The sequence below is a fragment of the Nerophis ophidion genome, linkage group LG07, assembly GCF_033978795.1.
Source record: "Nerophis ophidion isolate RoL-2023_Sa linkage group LG07, RoL_Noph_v1.0, whole genome shotgun sequence".
Lineage (NCBI taxonomy): Eukaryota > Metazoa > Chordata > Actinopteri > Syngnathiformes > Syngnathidae > Nerophis > Nerophis ophidion.
Genome location: NC_084617.1, coordinates 51,828,736 through 51,847,997, shown reverse-complemented (window position 1 = coordinate 51,847,997; position 19,262 = coordinate 51,828,736). Strand labels below are relative to the sequence as shown.

General features: G+C 39.8%; 1 protein-coding gene across 1 annotated transcript in view; it reads left to right on the top strand.

The window, feature by feature from the left end:
- The first annotated feature begins 2,007 nt into the window (after positions 1 to 2,007).
- The window catches only part of rgmb (repulsive guidance molecule BMP co-receptor b), a 37,881-nt gene continuing 20,626 nt past the window's right edge, over positions 2,008 to 19,262 (top strand). The window contains exons 1-2 of the mRNA XM_061906378.1: positions 2,008 to 2,507; positions 17,950 to 18,479. Coding sequence (XP_061762362.1) covers positions 2,390 to 2,507; positions 17,950 to 18,479 — 648 coding nt within the window. The 5' untranslated portion in view covers positions 2,008 to 2,389. The remainder of the gene's footprint in view (positions 2,508 to 17,949; positions 18,480 to 19,262) is intronic.

Here is a 19,262-nt window from a genome sequence, read left to right as displayed (position 1 = left end):
AACTCAAGAGTCGAGTGAGTCATTTACAATCCACTGCAGATTTGCAAATGCATTCTCTACACTTATTACATAGAGTTGCAACAAAGAAGTAGCTTTCAAGAGACTCCAAGGGAGTATTATGCTGAGAATAGCTTTAAAAAAATAAAGTTAGCGTCATGAGAATCATTTACCTGGAAACGTTTTTGTTTGTACATGCTGATCACGGAAATAAATGTGATACATAGTTGTTTTTTTTCAATTCACATGAAACATACAAAGCTATAAACTGGTAATTGACACCTTAATGACTCTGTTGTAAATAACCGTGTTGTATTTTGGAGGCTCTGTCATATTTTTCAGCTGATAAAATGAACTATACTGACGACGGAGGACATTTTGGAAATAAATCCAAGTATGTTTCAAAGGAATGTCACTTTTTTGGGGAATTTTGCATGTCATCCACAATTCTTATGTGAGACAACATGCATTTCTCTCTTTGTGTGTTCTAATCAGTAAAAAACTACTAGCAAGAGGCGGCAAACAAAATTATCTATTCCACCTATAAAGCCCTCTAAAACCATCAAAAACCTCGAACAATATTTTAAATACATCCCGTAGGACTATATGTAATGTAGTAACAGGCACATTCATGATAACGAGTAATATTCATGTATTTTGGCCATTTTAAACAATGCTGTAACTTCTTTCTTGGGGAAATTGATTTTACAGAGCGCATAGAAGTTAAAAGTTAAAGTCAAAGTACCAATTATTGTCACACACATACTAGATGTGGCGAAATTATTCTCTGCATCTCCTGACGATTTTAAAATCTCCCAACGATTGAGGGAACCCCTCATGAAACGGTTCTGTGGAGATGAAGTAGTCTTGTGATTTTCTCCACACATACATATTGCGCTCTACCACTGTATCGAGCACTATTCTCTGGATAATCCAATTAAGATATATATATATATATATATATATATATATATATATATATATATATATATATATATATATATATATATATATATATATATATATATATGGTACAGGCCAAAAGTTTGAACACATTCCCCACATCCGCGGTCCCCTTCAAGATTTCTCATTGTAGCCCATTGGGTTGAGTTTTTCCTTGCCCTGATGTGGGAGCCCAGGATGTCGTTGTAGCTTCAGCAGCCCTTTGAGACACTTAGGATTTATGGCTTTATAAATTATACTTTGGTTGATTGATTGATTGATTGATTGATTGTTATATATATATATATATATATATATATATATATATATATATATATATATATATATATATATATATATATATATATATATATATATATATATATATATATATATATATATATATGTCTTGATTGGATTATCCAGAGAATAGTGCTCGATACCGTGGTAGAGCGCAATATGTATGTGTGGGGAAAATCATAAGACTACTTCATCTCTACAGAACTGTTTCATGAGGGGTTCCATCAATCATCTCCTGTAGAGAGGAAGTAGTCTTGTGGTTTTTCCCACACCTACATATATATATATATATATATATATATATATATATATATATATGTATATATATATATATATATATATATATATATATATATATATATATATATATACATATATATATATATATATATATATACTTTTTTTTTTTTTTGGTTCCCTGGACACATTGCTTATTTACTGTATTTGTAAAACCGCTAAAACAACTGTAACATTTTTGAGGCTTGTAGACGAAAACGTTTTACATGAATAAAAAAGTACAATAATAATATTAACATAAAAAATATTCTTCTTATAGGGCCCTAATTTAGCCAGGGCCCTGATTCCAAGATGTGTTTACATTTGGGGAGTCAACGTATTTCGGAAAATAACGAAAATAATATGAATTTTCAACTAATGTGACTTATTTTCTTGAAAAAAATGAAAGTGATACATGTTTATAAAGGTCGAACATCTCTCAGCGCGTGTGAGTGGAGTCATGGTGGGCGTGTTTTCCGCCAGTGGGGCTCACTTGACGCTCTATTGATTTGTTGGAGGAGGAGAAAGTGAAAGAGGAGTGGGAGAGAAATCTCTGCTCCGCCGCAGAGAGAAGCAGGAAAAAGCGTGTGTGGCTCGGCAAAGTAGCGAACGATAACGATCGACAATAATCGGAAGGAGTGCACTGAAGTCACGCGTGGGAGCGGAAGCGTGGACGAGGAAAAAGTGAAAGGTTTTGGCGGAAGTACTTTCCCTCGCCCTGCATTCCGTCGGGGGTCTTTTAATGCCCCGAATTCGTCACGCGTGGAAGAGAAGCGAAGAGTGAAGAAGAAGAAGTTCCACGGCGTGAATAACACTCCTCGTCGCCCTTTCGGTGCTTTGTCCTCTCCCCCTTCCTGGCCCTGCATGGACGGGGATGGGGAGAGCCGGATGCTGTTCCAGCGGGGCCGAGCGCCTCGCCTCCCCGTCTCTGGCGCGCTGCTTCCGGCCACTGCTGGTGCTGATCATCGCTCTGACCTCCGCCGGCCGCATAGGTAACAAACACACAACTTGAAGTCGCTTAAATATCACACTCTAAAATCACGCCAGGTGTCAAATCGGCAGCTTTTATTGCTTCTACTGAATTCCACGGCTTACATTGGCTGTCTGTTTAGCGGCAGTGCAGCAGTCCGAGCACGGATCGAGTTTCTCCTCCTCGCCTCTCTCTGGAGCCTTCCTTCTCCTGCCTGCTACTTAATGGCAAGCACTGTACAGGCTACATGTCCACATATCCATATTATGCAGCCAATATTACAGCTCTTATCAATACTAACAAAATGCAGATATGCACCTTGATTCATAGTGGAAGAAAATCTTTATTGTTTGACTGTGGTCCACCAATAAGTGACCTGGAGCTATTCATAACACAAGATAAGGGTAGTTTATTGTGTAAAAAGCACATCATCAATACTACTACTGTGTATTATGTAGGTACGTCTTTTGTCTATAGCAGTGGCGCTTAAACATGTCGCATCCAAGAGCTAAAGTGAAAATGTGCCAATGGTCAACGGGCCAAACAGCGATTTTTACCGTGCAACATCACAAGTGAGGAATTTAGCTTCATACCGGCAATAATACATTATAAAGTAGTCACAGTGTGTGCCTAATTCAGGTAGCATACAAATCTGCGTCTACATTTTTAACCTCAAAACATGAAAAAGCCAATTTTCTGCAGATTTTTACCATTTCTAGGTGCTATTTTGTAACCATTTCCTTCGTAGATATTTCCTTGCTTTTAAACTTTACCCATACAGATTAAACGTATAGAGGATGCTAAATTTTGAAGCGTTTAGTTTTTTACTATAGGACGTTGGTGAAGCATGGCGACCAAGATGATCCTTTTCTATAGAGCAGGGGTTGGGAACCATGAAAACCAAGTTGTTTTTTTTTAATTTTCGTGAGAGCCATATAATATTTTTAAACTCTGAATTCAACTAAATGCGTGCATTTTTAAATAGGACCAACATTTTTAGAGTATTAAAAGTGTTATGTCCGGGAGGAGTAGACGGCACAGATTTAGAGTATTAAAAGTGTTATGTCCGGGAGGAGTAGACGGCACAGACAACAGGGGGCATTGTTTGGCCAAATGTTTATTATATACATTATATATATAATCACAAACAATAAGAATACTAAACATGGGAATGGCGTGTGTAAACTAGATCCAAAAGTGTGTGTGTGCGACTATGTATATGAATTAACTGTTGAGTGTTACCATGAGTGTGAAGCGAGACGCAAGTCCAAAAGTGGCAGGGCAGGCTCATAGTTCCGTGAGAAAAGCAGAAAGTCAGGGGCTATAACGGAGCGTAGGAAGTCCGTGTCCAAGCCAGAGGTCGAGATCCAAGAGGCAGTCCAGGAAGCAGAGGAACAAGGAACGACGAGACACACAGCACGTCAATGCGGGAGCAGAGGTCTGCAGTTGGAGCGACTTGGAGGATACAAAACAATCAAAAACACTGGGAAGAAAACACATATAAAGAGCTGGATGATTGCTTACGGTACACGAACAGATGGTTACGTTCTGGCACGGAACGCAGGTCTGCACTGGCTTAAGAAGCCCATGAAGCTCATCAATCATAAGTGCGTGAGTGCAAATTGATTGCAGCTGCTTGCCGCCACCGGAGTGACGCGTGCAAGAGATGAGCGGCCGTGGGCATGTCCCGAGGTGCGCTCCGCGGGGCTCGTAAATGAATTGTCATTGACGTGCGCCCGGACCGTGACAATAAGTCTTTCATTCTTTTTAATAACATTGTTATTCTGAAACTCAGCAATAATATATAAAATTCTTCTTACCATTAATGCCACTTCTTGAACATGTGCGGTAGAAAACAGATGGATGGATTAAAATGCATAAGAATGTTTTATATTTTAAATTTTATTTTTAACACTGTGACTACTACCAAAATTATTCATTACTTATCATGTTAAGCAATGTCAGCTATGATTTATCTGAGAGCCGAATGCAGTCGTCAAAAGAGCCATGTCTGGCTCGAGAGCCGTAGGTTCCCTACCCCTGCCACGGAGTGTCAAAAAGTCACAACTTTACCGTAAAGCAGGGGTCACAAAATCAAACCCAACTAGTTCGCCTTTGACAAAAAATCTATAAATTTTATGATTTAAAAAAAGCTGTCAGCTCAGTCACCAAAATAAAATAAAATAAATAAAATGTACAGTGGTTTTTACAATAGACTACTTTAAAACTGTACCACTGTTGTTTGATGTTAAATTCTGGTAACTGATCTGCCAGTTGTATCCCTGTTCTATAGGCATTAGGGATTAGATTACGATAATTGTCCTTAAGATTCGATTCAGAATTCTTGCAATACCCTATTTCTTTGAATTGCCGCCGGGGCGCTAATTAATTTAAAACCTCTTCTCACTCCTGCGCTTGCCAAAGGGATGCAGTAAAAGTAAGCATGCGCTATTTATTTTAAAACCTCTTCTCACTCCGCCACTTACCAAAGGTATGCAGTAAAAATTTGTGTGTGATGTAAGCTTGGACCTTAAATCCTACTGAATAGCTCTTAATCTTCTTCCCTTTATGCAATTTCAAATTACTGGTATTGAAATTAGCCTCCTGCATTTTGAAAGTGATAACAGGGAAAGTGTCACTCGTGATCTCACGAGTTTGACCAGGCGGTAATACAAAGCATGCGCTAATTATTTTGGGAAGCCAGTTTGACCCGGCAGTAATTCAAGGCAGATGAATACTATATACCCTGCGGCAATTCAAGGAAATACGGTATATTATTTGTTATAAAAAAAAACTTACAAAACAAAAGCTTACAAAAACTCCTCTTGGCTCCTAACGTATGATGTACTGTATATGCGCAACCGGAGATGGCCTAAACATTTTTGGGGGGAATTGTTCAGGGTGTACACTGCCTTCTAGCCGAGTGCAGCAGAGATAGGCTCCAACCAGCTGCCACTTGGGCAGTGTTATTCCTACATACAGCTACAAAAAAAGCAAAAAATTTGCAATGATAATACATATTTTACTTATACGATTGCACCATGCATGGACAAACAACGAAACAAAACAAAAACACAACTTCAACACCCATATACACCGTGCTGGCTTCTGCAGGGCTCCACGCCAGGGACAGGAACAGACTCAACAAATCAACCAAGAGAGGCGACTCTGTCGTAGGCTTCCCACGAGCCCCGGTTCAGTGTTCAATCCGCGTGGATGAATGAGAATCTGTCTTGGGACACCATAGTGTCCGATACATGCCCAGGCTCTGTAAAGCTTGCTCATCTTGACGCTCATTGCTAGTAGCGAAGCTCCGTCTCTTCTTCTGCATCCCCTCCGGTCTCTCCACGCGGCAGAGAACCAAGAACTGGTCTCCGGTGCTGGTCTCCGGTTCACAAAAAAACAGCAAAAGCGGCGTACAAGTCACAGAAGTGCCATCCCTTGTTGCACAGTCCCCAAAAGGCCTGAACCAAAATTGGTTTGAATAGTCACTGTAAATTATTTGCGTGCAAAATTTGAATCATATTTGAAAAAAGACCCTAATATTTTGACACAAATGCAATTATATTATCAGAATGTTATACAGGATTTTTTTAAACTTCATTTGCTCAAAACAGTATAATGCTTAAACAATTTTATTTATACTGTAAAACAGTTAACCGTAAGAATAAAAATAGTACCCTTTTTTTCCAATTACAGTAATGCACTGTAAAAACAAATGTCGTAAATTTTACGGTAAAAAAAATGTAAACTAGCTGCTCACTCGTCAGAATTTTACTGTATAATTAACAGTTGTAGCGGGTTTCAATTGACAGAAACCTGGTGTAAAGTAAGTACGTTAAAGGTTAAAATAAATTGTGCGATTAATCTGAGTTTTGATAAGATTATTGCGATCATTGATTGTGATTAATTGCATTAGGGGCTTCACGGTGGAAGAGGGGTTAGTGCGTCTGCCTCACAATACGAAGGTCCTGCAGTCCTGGGTTCAATCCCAGGCTCGGGATCTTTCTGTGTGGAGTTTGCATGTTCTCCCCGTGAATGCGTGGGTTCCCTCCGGGTACTCCGGCTTCCTCTCACTTCCAAAGACATGCACCTGGGGATAGGTTGATTGGCAACACTAAATGGGCCCTAGTGTGTGAATGTGAGTGTGAATGTTGTCTGTCTATCTGTGTTGGCCCTGCCATGAGGTGGCGACTTGTCCAGGGTGTACACCCGCCTTCCGCCCGATTATAGCTGAGATGGGCGCCAGCGCCCCCCGCGACCCCAAAGGAGAATAAGCGGTTGAAAATGGATGAATGGATGGATAGTTGCATTAGCTCTAGAATCAAACATAGGTTATTTTCTGGACTTATGCAGATCCCAAATACACATCAGCAGGTACCAGAAGTTAAGAAAACTTGGTTTGTCTGCTAATGGGTGCCATTTTACGGTCCTTATACACGCACCACAATAACACTCTTATGTTTATTGCGCTGACAATCCATCAAGCGGTGCAGCTTCATAGCTTACCGAAGTCATAATAAAAACATTTCTGACAGATTATTGAGCGTTGTGTGTAGTGTTCTATATTCTCAACGGAACATTTAAAGTTTTGGTGTTGTTTACTACACATATCTCTTGTGTATGACGGCCATCTACTGGTCACACTTATCATTACACCATGTACCAAATTGTTTCGAGGTCAGTAAGTACAACCAGAATTATGCCGTACATAAGGCGCACCAGGTTTTTGAGAACATCTAATAATTTTAAGAGTGCCTTACAGTCCGAAAAATACAGTATCTGGTAGAGCTCGGTTTATTGTGTTGACATCACCAGTGAGATTCATTGCCTTTGACAAACAAAGTATCATTTTAAATGTTCAGTGGAAAAGACATGTTCTCGGTATAAGTCGTCTTTTAAAAAAACAGAAACACATCCCTGTCCAAACAAAGACTTGAGTGTAAAAGAAGTGTGTCCACCGGAAGCCGAAGGTTAATATGGTGTTTTACGTTTGTAAGTGTGTGACCATAAAATACAACGTGCTCTGCGCAGACAACGTGTTCCCTTCAGAACGGTTTTACTGATTCACTGTACAAGTGTGCATACTGTATCTGGTTTGTTTCACCCCGTGGAGCAAATATTTGAAACACAAAGCAGGAGGTGGTTCCTCGTGTGTCTTATCGTGCGTGTCCAGGGGGTCTGTGGAGCAGTCACACCTCTGGTAATTAGTTTACCACAGCCAAGGCCGGCGGGACAAAAGCTCCTCTGCACAGAGTGGGAAAAACGAGACCCACTTCCCGTTAAAAAGAACCCTCTAGGCACCCCTCTGTCTCACCTGGAAAGAATGCGTATCGTTCATTTGCCCAACGGAGCATTGATTTGTATTAACTTGTCCTTTTCCCTCCTGAGGTCTATTTGTCGCGGCTGCTGTGGTCTTAGCAGCCGTCTGTGCCGTGCGTGTGTTTAAACAGCCAGGCAGGCATGTTGGACTCTTGTGTCCACACTCCTGGCTGTCTAGTCTGGTAAGGGCGCATTGCTGTTGTAGGTTCCTGTAAATTGTTGCTGCTTCTGCTCAGAGGGCTGTTTGTGTGATCTGAGCTCAGTGTAAGAGCGCGAGAGCGAGGTGATCAATAAGCACTTCGGCTGCCAGATCATCCCTGTAGATCTCTCCCAGATCTCTGGAGATCCGAAAGGGGTTGGAGAGGCTGCCAATTGGGGAGACAAAAAACAACCTCTACACCAAGCATTGGGAGATCCACATTATGGATCTTTTAATCCCAGTGTGTTTGTCAAGAAGCCATGTGGGGAATCCAGGCTGAAATATCGCTGAGGGGGGAAGTTATTTCAGGAGGGAACAAAATCAACAACAGAGAAGCTATCCAGCAAAATAAATTTTTTTGCCTGTGAGATATAGACGCCGCTTGGGGAGGCGATGGAGCAAACACCAGAGCGAAATATTGCTATTGTTTTATTATGTCTGCTCACCCCAGGGTCTGATGCAAACCAGACTCCACATGTGGTGAATATCCCTCATGCACTTCTCTATCCCTCAAGTAGATTATCATCCCATTTATTCTCATTTAATAATATTTTCTCATTGTTCTCTTATCCACTTTGACTCACCTTACCATAAACTGTTGGATTGTTATTTTATTTAAGTATATGTTAGTCCAGTGCAGGTGGATTCTGTTTCGTACACATATTTGCATTTGGTACAGTATGTTAGAAGTTGCAAACTGTATCTAATTGGGGTTTACATTGGTGCCTGTGTAACAGGGTCAATTACGTCTTGTAAATAATGTATTTTCAAATGTTTTATTATTGTTATAATTACACAAAATATGTAAGTTACATGTAAATACCTGAATATTGTTTGATGTATTGTCAATGTGGAACCATTGTCTCGTTGTCCCTCCTAATGCAATAATAACTGTGACACCTGTCTTTTTATATGCGTTGGACACGCCTTCCAACTTCCCTTTTTGTCCACGATAACGGGAGAGGTAGGCGTCCATGCGACGACAGAAAACATTTTGTCTTGTTAAGAACTTTAATTAATTTCTTGTTCATTATTTTATTTGTGTAGGGCATGGGTGTCAAACTCTGGCCCACGGGCCAAATCTGGCCCGCCGTGTAATTTATTTTGGCCCTTGAGGCAATATCAATTTAGCATTAGAGCTGGCCCGCCGGTGTTATACAGCGTCGGTGTCGCTGTAACACCTCTTTCACCGATAATACTCATACTTGCCAACCCTCCTAATTTTCCCGGCAGACTCCCGAAGTTCAGTGCCCCTCACGAAAAATCTCCCGGGGCTACCATTCTCCTGAATTTCTATCGATTTCCACCTGGACAACTATATTGGGGGCGTGCATTTAAGGCACTGCCTTTAGCGTTCTCTACAACCTGTCGTCACGTCTGCTTTTCCTCCATACTAACAGCGTGTCACATAATATTTGTGGCTTTTACACACGCACACACACACACACACACACACACACACACACACACGTTAATTTCAAGCACACACGCATAAGTGAATGCAAGGCATACTTGGTCAACAGCCATACAGGTCACACTCAGGGTGGCCGTATAAACCACTTTAGCACTGTTACAAATATGCGCCACACTGTGAACCCAAACCAAACAAGAATGACAAACACATTTCAGGTGAACGTCCGCACCGTAACACAACAGAACAAATACCCATAAACCCTTGCAGCACTAACTCTTCCGGTAAACTTCCAGCAAACTGACCAATAATTAACGTTTTATTCATGCATTTTCTCTTGCTACTTCAAGGCTTGAATGTTTGGTTCATTCATTATTGTTATTTTATTTTCAAATGTATTATTAGCCTGTGGAAAAAAAAAATATATTTACCTCAGAAGATTGCAAATAGAAAAAAAGGCATTACATTTTTATTTAAATTTTATTTGAAATGCCATTGATATTCTTTTTAATTATTATTATTATTATTTGAAACTGGATTTTGCATGTCACTAAAGTTATATAAGCCTTGCTTGTTCAACATTTAATGCAAAACTTGTTTGGGTCCCTATTAAAAGGTTAATTTGTTCAACCTTGGCCCGCGGCTTTGTTCCGTTTAAAATGTTGGCCCACTCTGAGTTTGACACCCCTGGTGTAGGGGCTCGACGATGGCACAAAGTTTTTGATGACAATTGTATTCTGCATTATCAGGTACGTTTTTATTTTACTTTGTATGTAACGACGTCCGCCTTTTTGTCCACGATAACGGGAGAGGGGCTCGACAATGGCACAAAGTTTTTGATGACAATTGTATTCTGCATTATCAGTAAAGTGCAGTGGAGAAACCCATGGTGTTGCGGTCGTCTTCCATAAATCACACACAACGCAGAGGAAAAGACCACCGGTTACACTTGTACGCGTTTATTCTGGAGCCTGATAAAGATCACATTTTACTTGCAGTGTAAACAGTCAACTGAAAAAAAAAAATCAGATTTAAAAAAAAAAAAATCCGATTTGGGCCACTTTGGCCTGCAGTGTAAACGTAGTCTGTGTTTCATGTTCCAAACCAGAACCATTTTTATTCATGACAGAGGGGCTCTGTACAGTATTTGCAATTCCCGTTGGCCTTAATTCCCTTGTTGCTTCATCATTGGTGAAAGAGTGTGTTTGTGTTGTGTTGCCCCTGATGATATTACCTTTCTCAGACCCATGTTGATAAGATATGAAACTCTATTTTTGCGCAGCCTGCACAGGGAAGAAGTCAGGTTAATGGTGCACTGGTTAAAAACAATGTGCCCTCAGTACTTACACTGGTGTCTATGTCAGTATTTACCAGGCAGGGGAGAGATTCTCGAGTGGGGTGTGAGTGGTGGTGGGTATCTAGACGGACCCGCACTCTGCTTTGTAAAACTCCTTGAGTACTACCGCCCCCAAATGGTAGAACAAACTCCTTTTTGTCACCCAATTGAAATAAGTGTACAAAGACGTGCTTGTTTGTGTGTTTTTGTCTTAGTTAAATCTAATTTTGTTAAGTGATGGTGGAACGTGGAAGGAATTTGTGGATTTCAGCGGAAACCATTTTTGATTTTTCTTGGCCCGATCAGGAGATCATACCACCATCCAGGGTTTAGAAGAACACACAACCAGCATTCTTTCTCGTGTGTGTGTGTGTGTTTGTGTGTGTGTGTGTGCAGCTGCCCACACGCTGCAGAGTCCTTGCCTAATCTAATAGAAGCATGCTTTGACTGATGCATTAGGTCTGCTCTCTAATCGCTGCCTTCCTTTCTCAGATGGTCTATGTTACGAAAAACGTTACAATCCGAAATGAAGAAACAGGAACAATAACAATCCAGAATTTGCTTGGAATAAAGGACACAATGAAAAAGCATGTTACGGTTCCTGGTGCATACATTTTAGCTGCGACAATTTTATTAAAGTTACAAGAAACACAACTTGATCTGTAGGTCACTCACCTGTAGTGCCATAGAAATACTTTGTCATATTAGGTTATATTATACAAACCCCACTTTTTTTGCCTGTGGGCACTTTTTTTGTGAATCGTATATTTCGGACTATAAGGGGCACTGAACATCTTTTCATTATCTCAAAAATTGACTGTGCACCTCATAACCCGGTGTGCCTCATGTACAGATTTATTCTGGCTGTGCTTACCGACTCCAAAACAATTTTAGTTGGTACGTGGTCTAATGATAAATGTGAGCGGATGGCAGTCACACATAAAAGATACGTGTGGACTGCAAGTTGACACCTGTTCAATAAATGATGCTAGCAAGCAAGCCCAGAATGTTGCTGTTTCATTGAGGATATAGAACATTACACAAAGCTTTCAAAAATCCGTCAAAATGTTTTCGTCTAACTTTGGTAAGCTACGAAGCTATACCTCTTGATGAATTGTTGGAGCCTTACGGCTATCATAGTCAGGCGTACTGTGCTTCAACATACAGGTATTATTATGGTGTTTGTGTGTGTGTGTGTGTGTGTGTGTAAGGACCCCAAAATGGCACCAATTAGGAGACATATTATTTGGTGTTTTGTTTTGCTATGTTACGCAAAAACATATTTTCTTACTTACTAGTACCTGCTGTTGTGTTTTTGGGATCTGCATAAGTACCAAAAATGTGCACGTGACCGCCATTGTACTCCACGCCGTAGTCAATGAGCTCCTACTTGTTCTCTATCATCCTGTTAAAATGTCTTCATCCTCCGCTGATGCCATTTTTAATATAAAGTAGCGTAACTTTCTAACTTCAAATCTGTCAGTAGACTCGTTATGAAAATTTTAAAAAACTACCGGTACAACAAAGATGGCGAAGAAGACGTTGTTGAAGTAGCGTAGCGTAAATAAGACCGCCGACAAAACGGCTCATCCTGAAGAGACGCTCAGAATACGGCATGAAAACGGTCTGTAAAATATAATCTACGCAAAATTTTCACCAAAGAACCACCATTACATGTTATGGAGACCACAAGGAAAGGTTTTAAATGAAAGCAAAAAAAAAAAAAAGAACACAATTAATATATGGCGCTTTATAATCCGGTGCGTCTTTTGTATGAAATTAGACCTGAATAAACACACTCATCGGCAGTGCGTCATGTAATTCGTTGCGCCCTGTGGTTAGAAAAATACGATATTTGAAAGTGCCAAAAAATGTAAAGATTAGAGCTCCACCATTAATTGATATAAAATCTTTATCTGACTAATTAATTATGCAGTGGTAAAAAAAAATTATCATTAAATTGATGTTCCTGTTTATCACGTCTTGTGCTTCCAATCTACCGTAGGATTCTCCTTCTTGAAATAGGTGTTGGTACAATATGTGTCCCTAATCTTCTTCCACAATGCAGCTTCTAAATTACTAATTGTCATCTAAATGGGAACAAATTAAATGTTTCTTACAACAACTATCATGCTCTCCGTGGAACTAAAGGACAATAAATAGCTAAACGAGTTACACTACACACTGTAGCAGCGAATTAAAAAGCATAGCTAACCGCTGAACTAGAGCTTTTGAATGTAAACAGTGGCAGGCGGATCGATACAAATATTGACAGTAACAATACCAAGTATATTATCAGTATATGGTTAATATAGTAGTATGTTTTTTTTACTATCACAAAATGTTTTTTTGTCGTTTGTGTTATTGTTTGGTACATACATTACTCGGGAAATTCAAGGCAATATTTGTTCAGTTATTTTGCGCTCTTTATTATTTTTTTTATGTAATAAAGGGAATAAGGAAATCATTTGAATAATAATTGGCATTGTCGGATTGCTATTGTGATCAAAAATCTAATTATTTATGATTATCAACATTGTATTGACCAATACTGCCCCTGTAACGACTGTGTACTGGATCTATAACCAATTTTCTTTTAGTGTCGCCCAAAACTATCGTAAAGTATCAAAACAACAGAAGAATAAATTATTATTATTTTTTAACATAATTGTATATGGATCTGTGTCACAGCAGAAAGTAACTACATATTAGGAGTAAATTAACAAGTCGGTTAGTAATCGTGTTGAGAAAATTATGCAATATGTTTGTAATATGAATTGATTTACATGTACCCCGACTTAAACACATTGAAAAACTTGTTCGGGTGTTACCATTTAGTGGTCAATTGTACGGAATATGTACTGTACTGTGCAATCTACTAATAAAAGTTTCAATCAATCCATCAATCAATGTTGCCACATATGTCATTAACCAATTCAAAAGCCTTTGAAAGCAGCTGTGAAATGGTTCCATTATCAATCAATCAATGTTTATTTGTACAGCCCTAAATCAAAAGTGTCTCAAAGGGCTGCACAAACCACAACGACATCCTCGGTAGAGCCCAAATAAGGGCAAGGAAAAACTCACACCCAATGGGACGTCTGTGACAGTATCAATGATGACTATGAGAAACCTTGGAGAGGACCGCATATGTGGGCTACACCCCACATATGCCCATATATATACGTCGCACTAGAGAATAAATCACATTTTGGGGGGAAATGTATTTGATACAATCCCACACCAAGAATAGACATTTGAAAGGCAATTTAAAGTAAATAAAGAAGAGTGAACAACAGGCTGAATAAGTGTACGTTATATGACGCATAAATAACCAACTGAGAAGGTGCCTGGTATGTTAACGTAACATTTTACGGTAAGAATCATTCAAACAACTATAACATATAGAACATGCTATACGTTTACCAAACAATCTGTCACTCCTAATCGATAAATCCCATGAAATCCTCTTCCTCGATGTCGCTTCTAAACAACTCTGCGCCGTTTCCTCTTGTCGTTTTCTGCTGCATATTTCACTACATCCAGCTTGTAATCTGCAGTACATGATTTCCTTTTCGATCCAATTTTTGTTCAGCCCTTCTCAGTTTTTATAAGTTACCGCCAACGATGAAATGATTCATTTTAATAGCTACGGCAGGAGCATATCGCATATAGCAGTTAGCATTCCATGACCCACAATGCACTTCTGCCGTGACCCACCCCCGCCGAATTGTTATTGGTTGATGTGTATGTGACGATTGCTTACGTGTGTGTGCCGATTGCTGACATTTTGTCGGTCTCTTCCGCAAATGAGATCAATAATATTATTTGATATTATGTAATCTGCAGTACATGATTTCCTTTTCGGTGTCATTTTTGTTCAGCCCTTCTTAGTTTTTATGAGTTACCGCCAACGATGAAATTATCCATTTTAATAGCTACGGCAGTAGCATATAGCAGTTAGCATTCCATGACCCACAATGCACTTCTGCCATGACCCTCCCCCGCCGAATTCTTATTGTTTGACGTGTATGTGATGATTGCTGACGTGTGTGTGATGATTGCTGACATTTTCTTCGTCTCTTCCGCAAATGAGATAAATAATATTATTTGATATTTTACGTAATGTGTTAATAATTCCACACATAAGTCGCTCCAGAGTATATGTCGCACCACTTGCCAAACTATGAAAAAAACTGCGACTTATTGTCCGAAAAATACGGTAGTTCGTTATGACAAGAGACTCCAATATATAAAGCAATATAGATTTTAAAGACATATCGGCCATCCCTAGTTGCTTTATTTAGCGAGTACAGATACGCATTAAGAGTGAAAAAATAATGAAAAAGTCCATAGGGAGTTGAAAGTGTGAGAAACAAAAGAAAAATACTGTACACTCTTTTTGTTTACATCGCTTAATCAACCTTCTCATGTCATCTTTTCGAAAATATATATTTTAATATTGTATTTTAACCATCTGACCTATTTGTCAGTTTGTTTGTTTTTCTAAAAATTTGCATGAATCTTAAATATCTTAAATGTTAAAGGGTTGGTGTACAGTGGTTAGAGCAGGCCTGAATATATACAGGATTAGTAATAAAACACGTTTTGATCCGTTGTTTTATTTTTAGCTGAGTCCTGTTCCAAACACAACAGCAGTTTAATATCATGGGACAAAAAAGTCCCCATTGTCTACTATTATAACTAAACATTTTCACTGCACAGTCATTACACAATACTGTACAATCATTCATTCATACATTTTCTACATTCACGGTTTCATTTTGGAGAAAAATATGGGAAAATACAAACCCCGTTTCCATATGAGTTGGGAAATTGTGTTAGATGTAAATATAAACAGAATACAATGATTTGCAAATCATTTTCAACCCATATTCAGTTGAATATGCTACAAAGACAAAATATTTGATGTTCAAACTGATAAACATTTTTTTGGGGGCAAATAATCATTAACTTTAGAATTTGATGCCAGCAACAAATAACGAAGAAGTTGGGAAAGGTGGCAATAAATACTGATAAAGTTGAGGAATGCTCATCAAACACTTATATGGAACATCCCACAGGTATACAGGCTAATTGGGAACAGGTGGGTGCCATGATTGGGTATAAAAGCAGCTTCCATCCATCCATCCATCCATTTTCTACCGCTTATTCCCTTTCGGGGTCACGGGGGGCGCTGGCGCCTATCTCAGCTACAATCGGGCGAAAGGCAGGGTACACCCTGGACAAGTCGCCACCTCATCGCAGGGCCAAGGGTCACCACTTTCTAAGCAAATTGTCGAACAGTTTTAGAACAACATTTCTCAACGAGCTATTGGAAGGAATTTAGGGATTTTACCATCTACGGTCCGTAAAATCATCAAAAAGTTCAGAGAATCTGGAGAAATCACTGCATGTAAGCGATGATATTATGGAATTTTGATCCCTCAGGCGGTACTGCATCAAAAACCAACATCAGTGTGTAAAGGATATCACGACATGGGCTCAGGAACACTTCATAAAACCACTGTCAGTAACTACAGTTGGTTGCCACATCTGTAAGTGCAAGTTAAAACTCTACTATGCAAATCCAAACCCATTTATAAACAATATCCTAAAACGCCGCAGGCTTGGCTGGGCCCGAGCTCACCTAAGATGGACTGATGCAAAGTGGAAAGGTGTTCTGTGGTCTGACGAGTCCACACTTCAAATTATATTTGGAAACAGAGGACGTGGTGTCCTCCAGAACAAAGAGGAAAATAACCATTCGGATTGTTGTAGGCGCAAAGTTTAAAAGCCAGCATGTGTGATGGTATGGGGGTGCATTAGTGCCCAAGCCATGGGTAACTTACACATCTGTGAAAGGTCTATACAGGTTTTGGAGCAACATATGTTGTCATCCAAGCAAATTTATCTTGGACGCCCCTGCTTATTTTATCAAGACAAGTGTTACCACAGCGTGGCTTCGTAAAAAAAGAGTGTTGGTACTCTCCTGGCCCGCCTGCAGTCCAGACCTGTCTCCCATCGAAAATGTGTGGCACTTTATGAAGCATAAAATACAACAGCGGAGACCCCGGACTGTTGAACGACTGAAACTCTACATAAAACAAAAATGGGAAAGAATTCTTCTTTCCAAAGCTTCAACAATTAGTTTCCTCAGTTTCCAAACGTTTATTGAGTGTTGTTAAAAGAAAAGGTGATGTAGCACAGTGGTGAACATGCCCTTTCCCAACTACTTTGGCACGTGTTGCAGCCATGAAATTCTAAGTTAATTTTTATATGCAAAAAAAATAAAGTTTATGAGTTTGAACATCAAATATCTTGTCTTTGTAGTGCATTCAATTGAATATGGGTTGAAAAGGATTTGCAAAACATTGTATTCCGTTTATATTTACATCTAACACAATTTCCCAACTCATATGGAAACGGGGTTTGTAGAATAATAATACATTTTTACAAACTGTCCTTCATAATTTTGACAAAATAATAGAATAATAAATGACACAATATTTTTCTGCATACGTCAGCAGACTAAGTAGGAGCAAGACAAGTTGTCTAGTATGTTCACTATTTTATCTACGGACAAAATTGCAATAATTAAAAAAAAGATGTTTAGTGTACCATAAGATTATTTGATAAAATAAATCCAACAATGCAATTTTTTGTGGTCTCCTCTATTTAGAAAAGTATTGAAATACATTTTGGTACTGATAACAAAATATTAGTACCGAGACAACCCTATTCTCTTTACAAAATGGCTCCAGAAATCACATATAATAATGCTTTCTGTACATAAACCTATATCTGTCACATAGGCAAAGATTAATGGTAGCTTTGTATGCCTTTTGATTATAAACACAGTCTTATCTCCTTCAGTCTTAAGTAGGCCTAATAATTCTTTATCTTTTCTTCCGCTGCTCTTTGCTCTTTGGTTTATTACGCTCACAGAGCGGCTGGGCTGATTGATCCAAGTGTTCTAACCCGCCGGCGGGCGGATCTTTTTCTTGTTTTATTGGATTGCAGCCGGCCAGTAATTTTGTGTGTTTAACATCAAAGCCTACTTCAAACAGTCCTCTTAGTCGTATTCATCAACTTTCCGTTTCTGCTTGAAGCCAGGCTGCCATTGTTGTTGGACCCAGGTGATGATTTTTTTAGCACACGTGTGTAATTGTTCCTCTTTGCTCTGTGTCCTCCAGGTCAGTGTCAGGTGATCACTCCTCAGTGTCGCATTCAAAAGTGCACCACCGACTTTGTCTCCCTGACCTCTCACCTCACGCCGGCCGTGGATGACTTCCATGTTGAATTTTGCAAAGCCTTGCGTGCGTACTCGGCCTGCACCCAGAGGACAGCCAAGTCTTGCAGGGGAAATCTGGTCTTCCACTCGGCCGTGCTGGGCATCTCAGACCTAATGAGCCAGAGGAACTGCTCCAGGGATGGCCCCACGTCCTCGACGCACCCCGAGGTCCACCATGAGCCGTGCAACTACTACAGCCGCACCCAGCACGCGCACACTCACGCCCACGCACACTCGCACGGCCACAATACCTCCCGGGCTGGATTCCTGTTCTGCGGCCTGTTCGGGGACCCCCACCTAAGGACGTTCAAGGACAGCTTCCAGACTTGCAAGGTGGAGGGGGCGTGGCCTCTCATCGATAATACCTATCTGTCGGTGCAGGTCACCAACGTTCCAGTCGTCACGGGCTCCAGCGCCACGGCAACAAACAAGGTAAGATAAGTGGTTTTAGTACGTTTGTGCCCGCGGGCCGGATCTATTGACCCCGGGGTGATATTTGATTAGTATTAGAACCGGCCCGCGGGCCACAGCCGCCTGCTGCTGTTTTGCACGCACCAATACTCCAACAGGGCGCTACGAATTTTCAAAATGGGGTCCCAGGAACCCCATCAAGTCATAAAAATGGTGTTCCACAGTAAATTTTTGGGTCCCACTTTTTTTGTAACCGTTTTGAAAACAAATGATAAATTGTTCAATTGTTTGTTTAATTGCTTATTTAGGATCAGCGGCAGGCTGGTCTTCCTGGGGTCCTTATTATAATATAAGTTACAATAACATACTCAAGATACAATCATAATACAATAACAATACATACATTATCAAAATGCAATACCTGTATAGATGCACAACAACAAAATATACAGTTAGAGCTCAAGATGTCCGATAATAGCTTTTTTACCGATATCCGATATTCCGACATTGTCCAACTCTTAATTACCGATACCGATAAGAAACCGATACCGATATATGCAGTCGTGGAATTAACACATTATTATGCTTAATTTTGTTGTGATGCCACGCTGGATGCATTAAACAATATACCAAAGTTTTCCAAAATAAATCAACTCAAGTTATAGGAAAAATATGCCAACATGGCACTGCCATATTTATTATTGAAGTCACAAAGTGCCTCATATTTTTTAACATGCCTCAAAACAGCAGCTTGGAATTAGGGACATGCTCTCCCTGAGAGTGAGAGACAGTATGAGGAGGTTG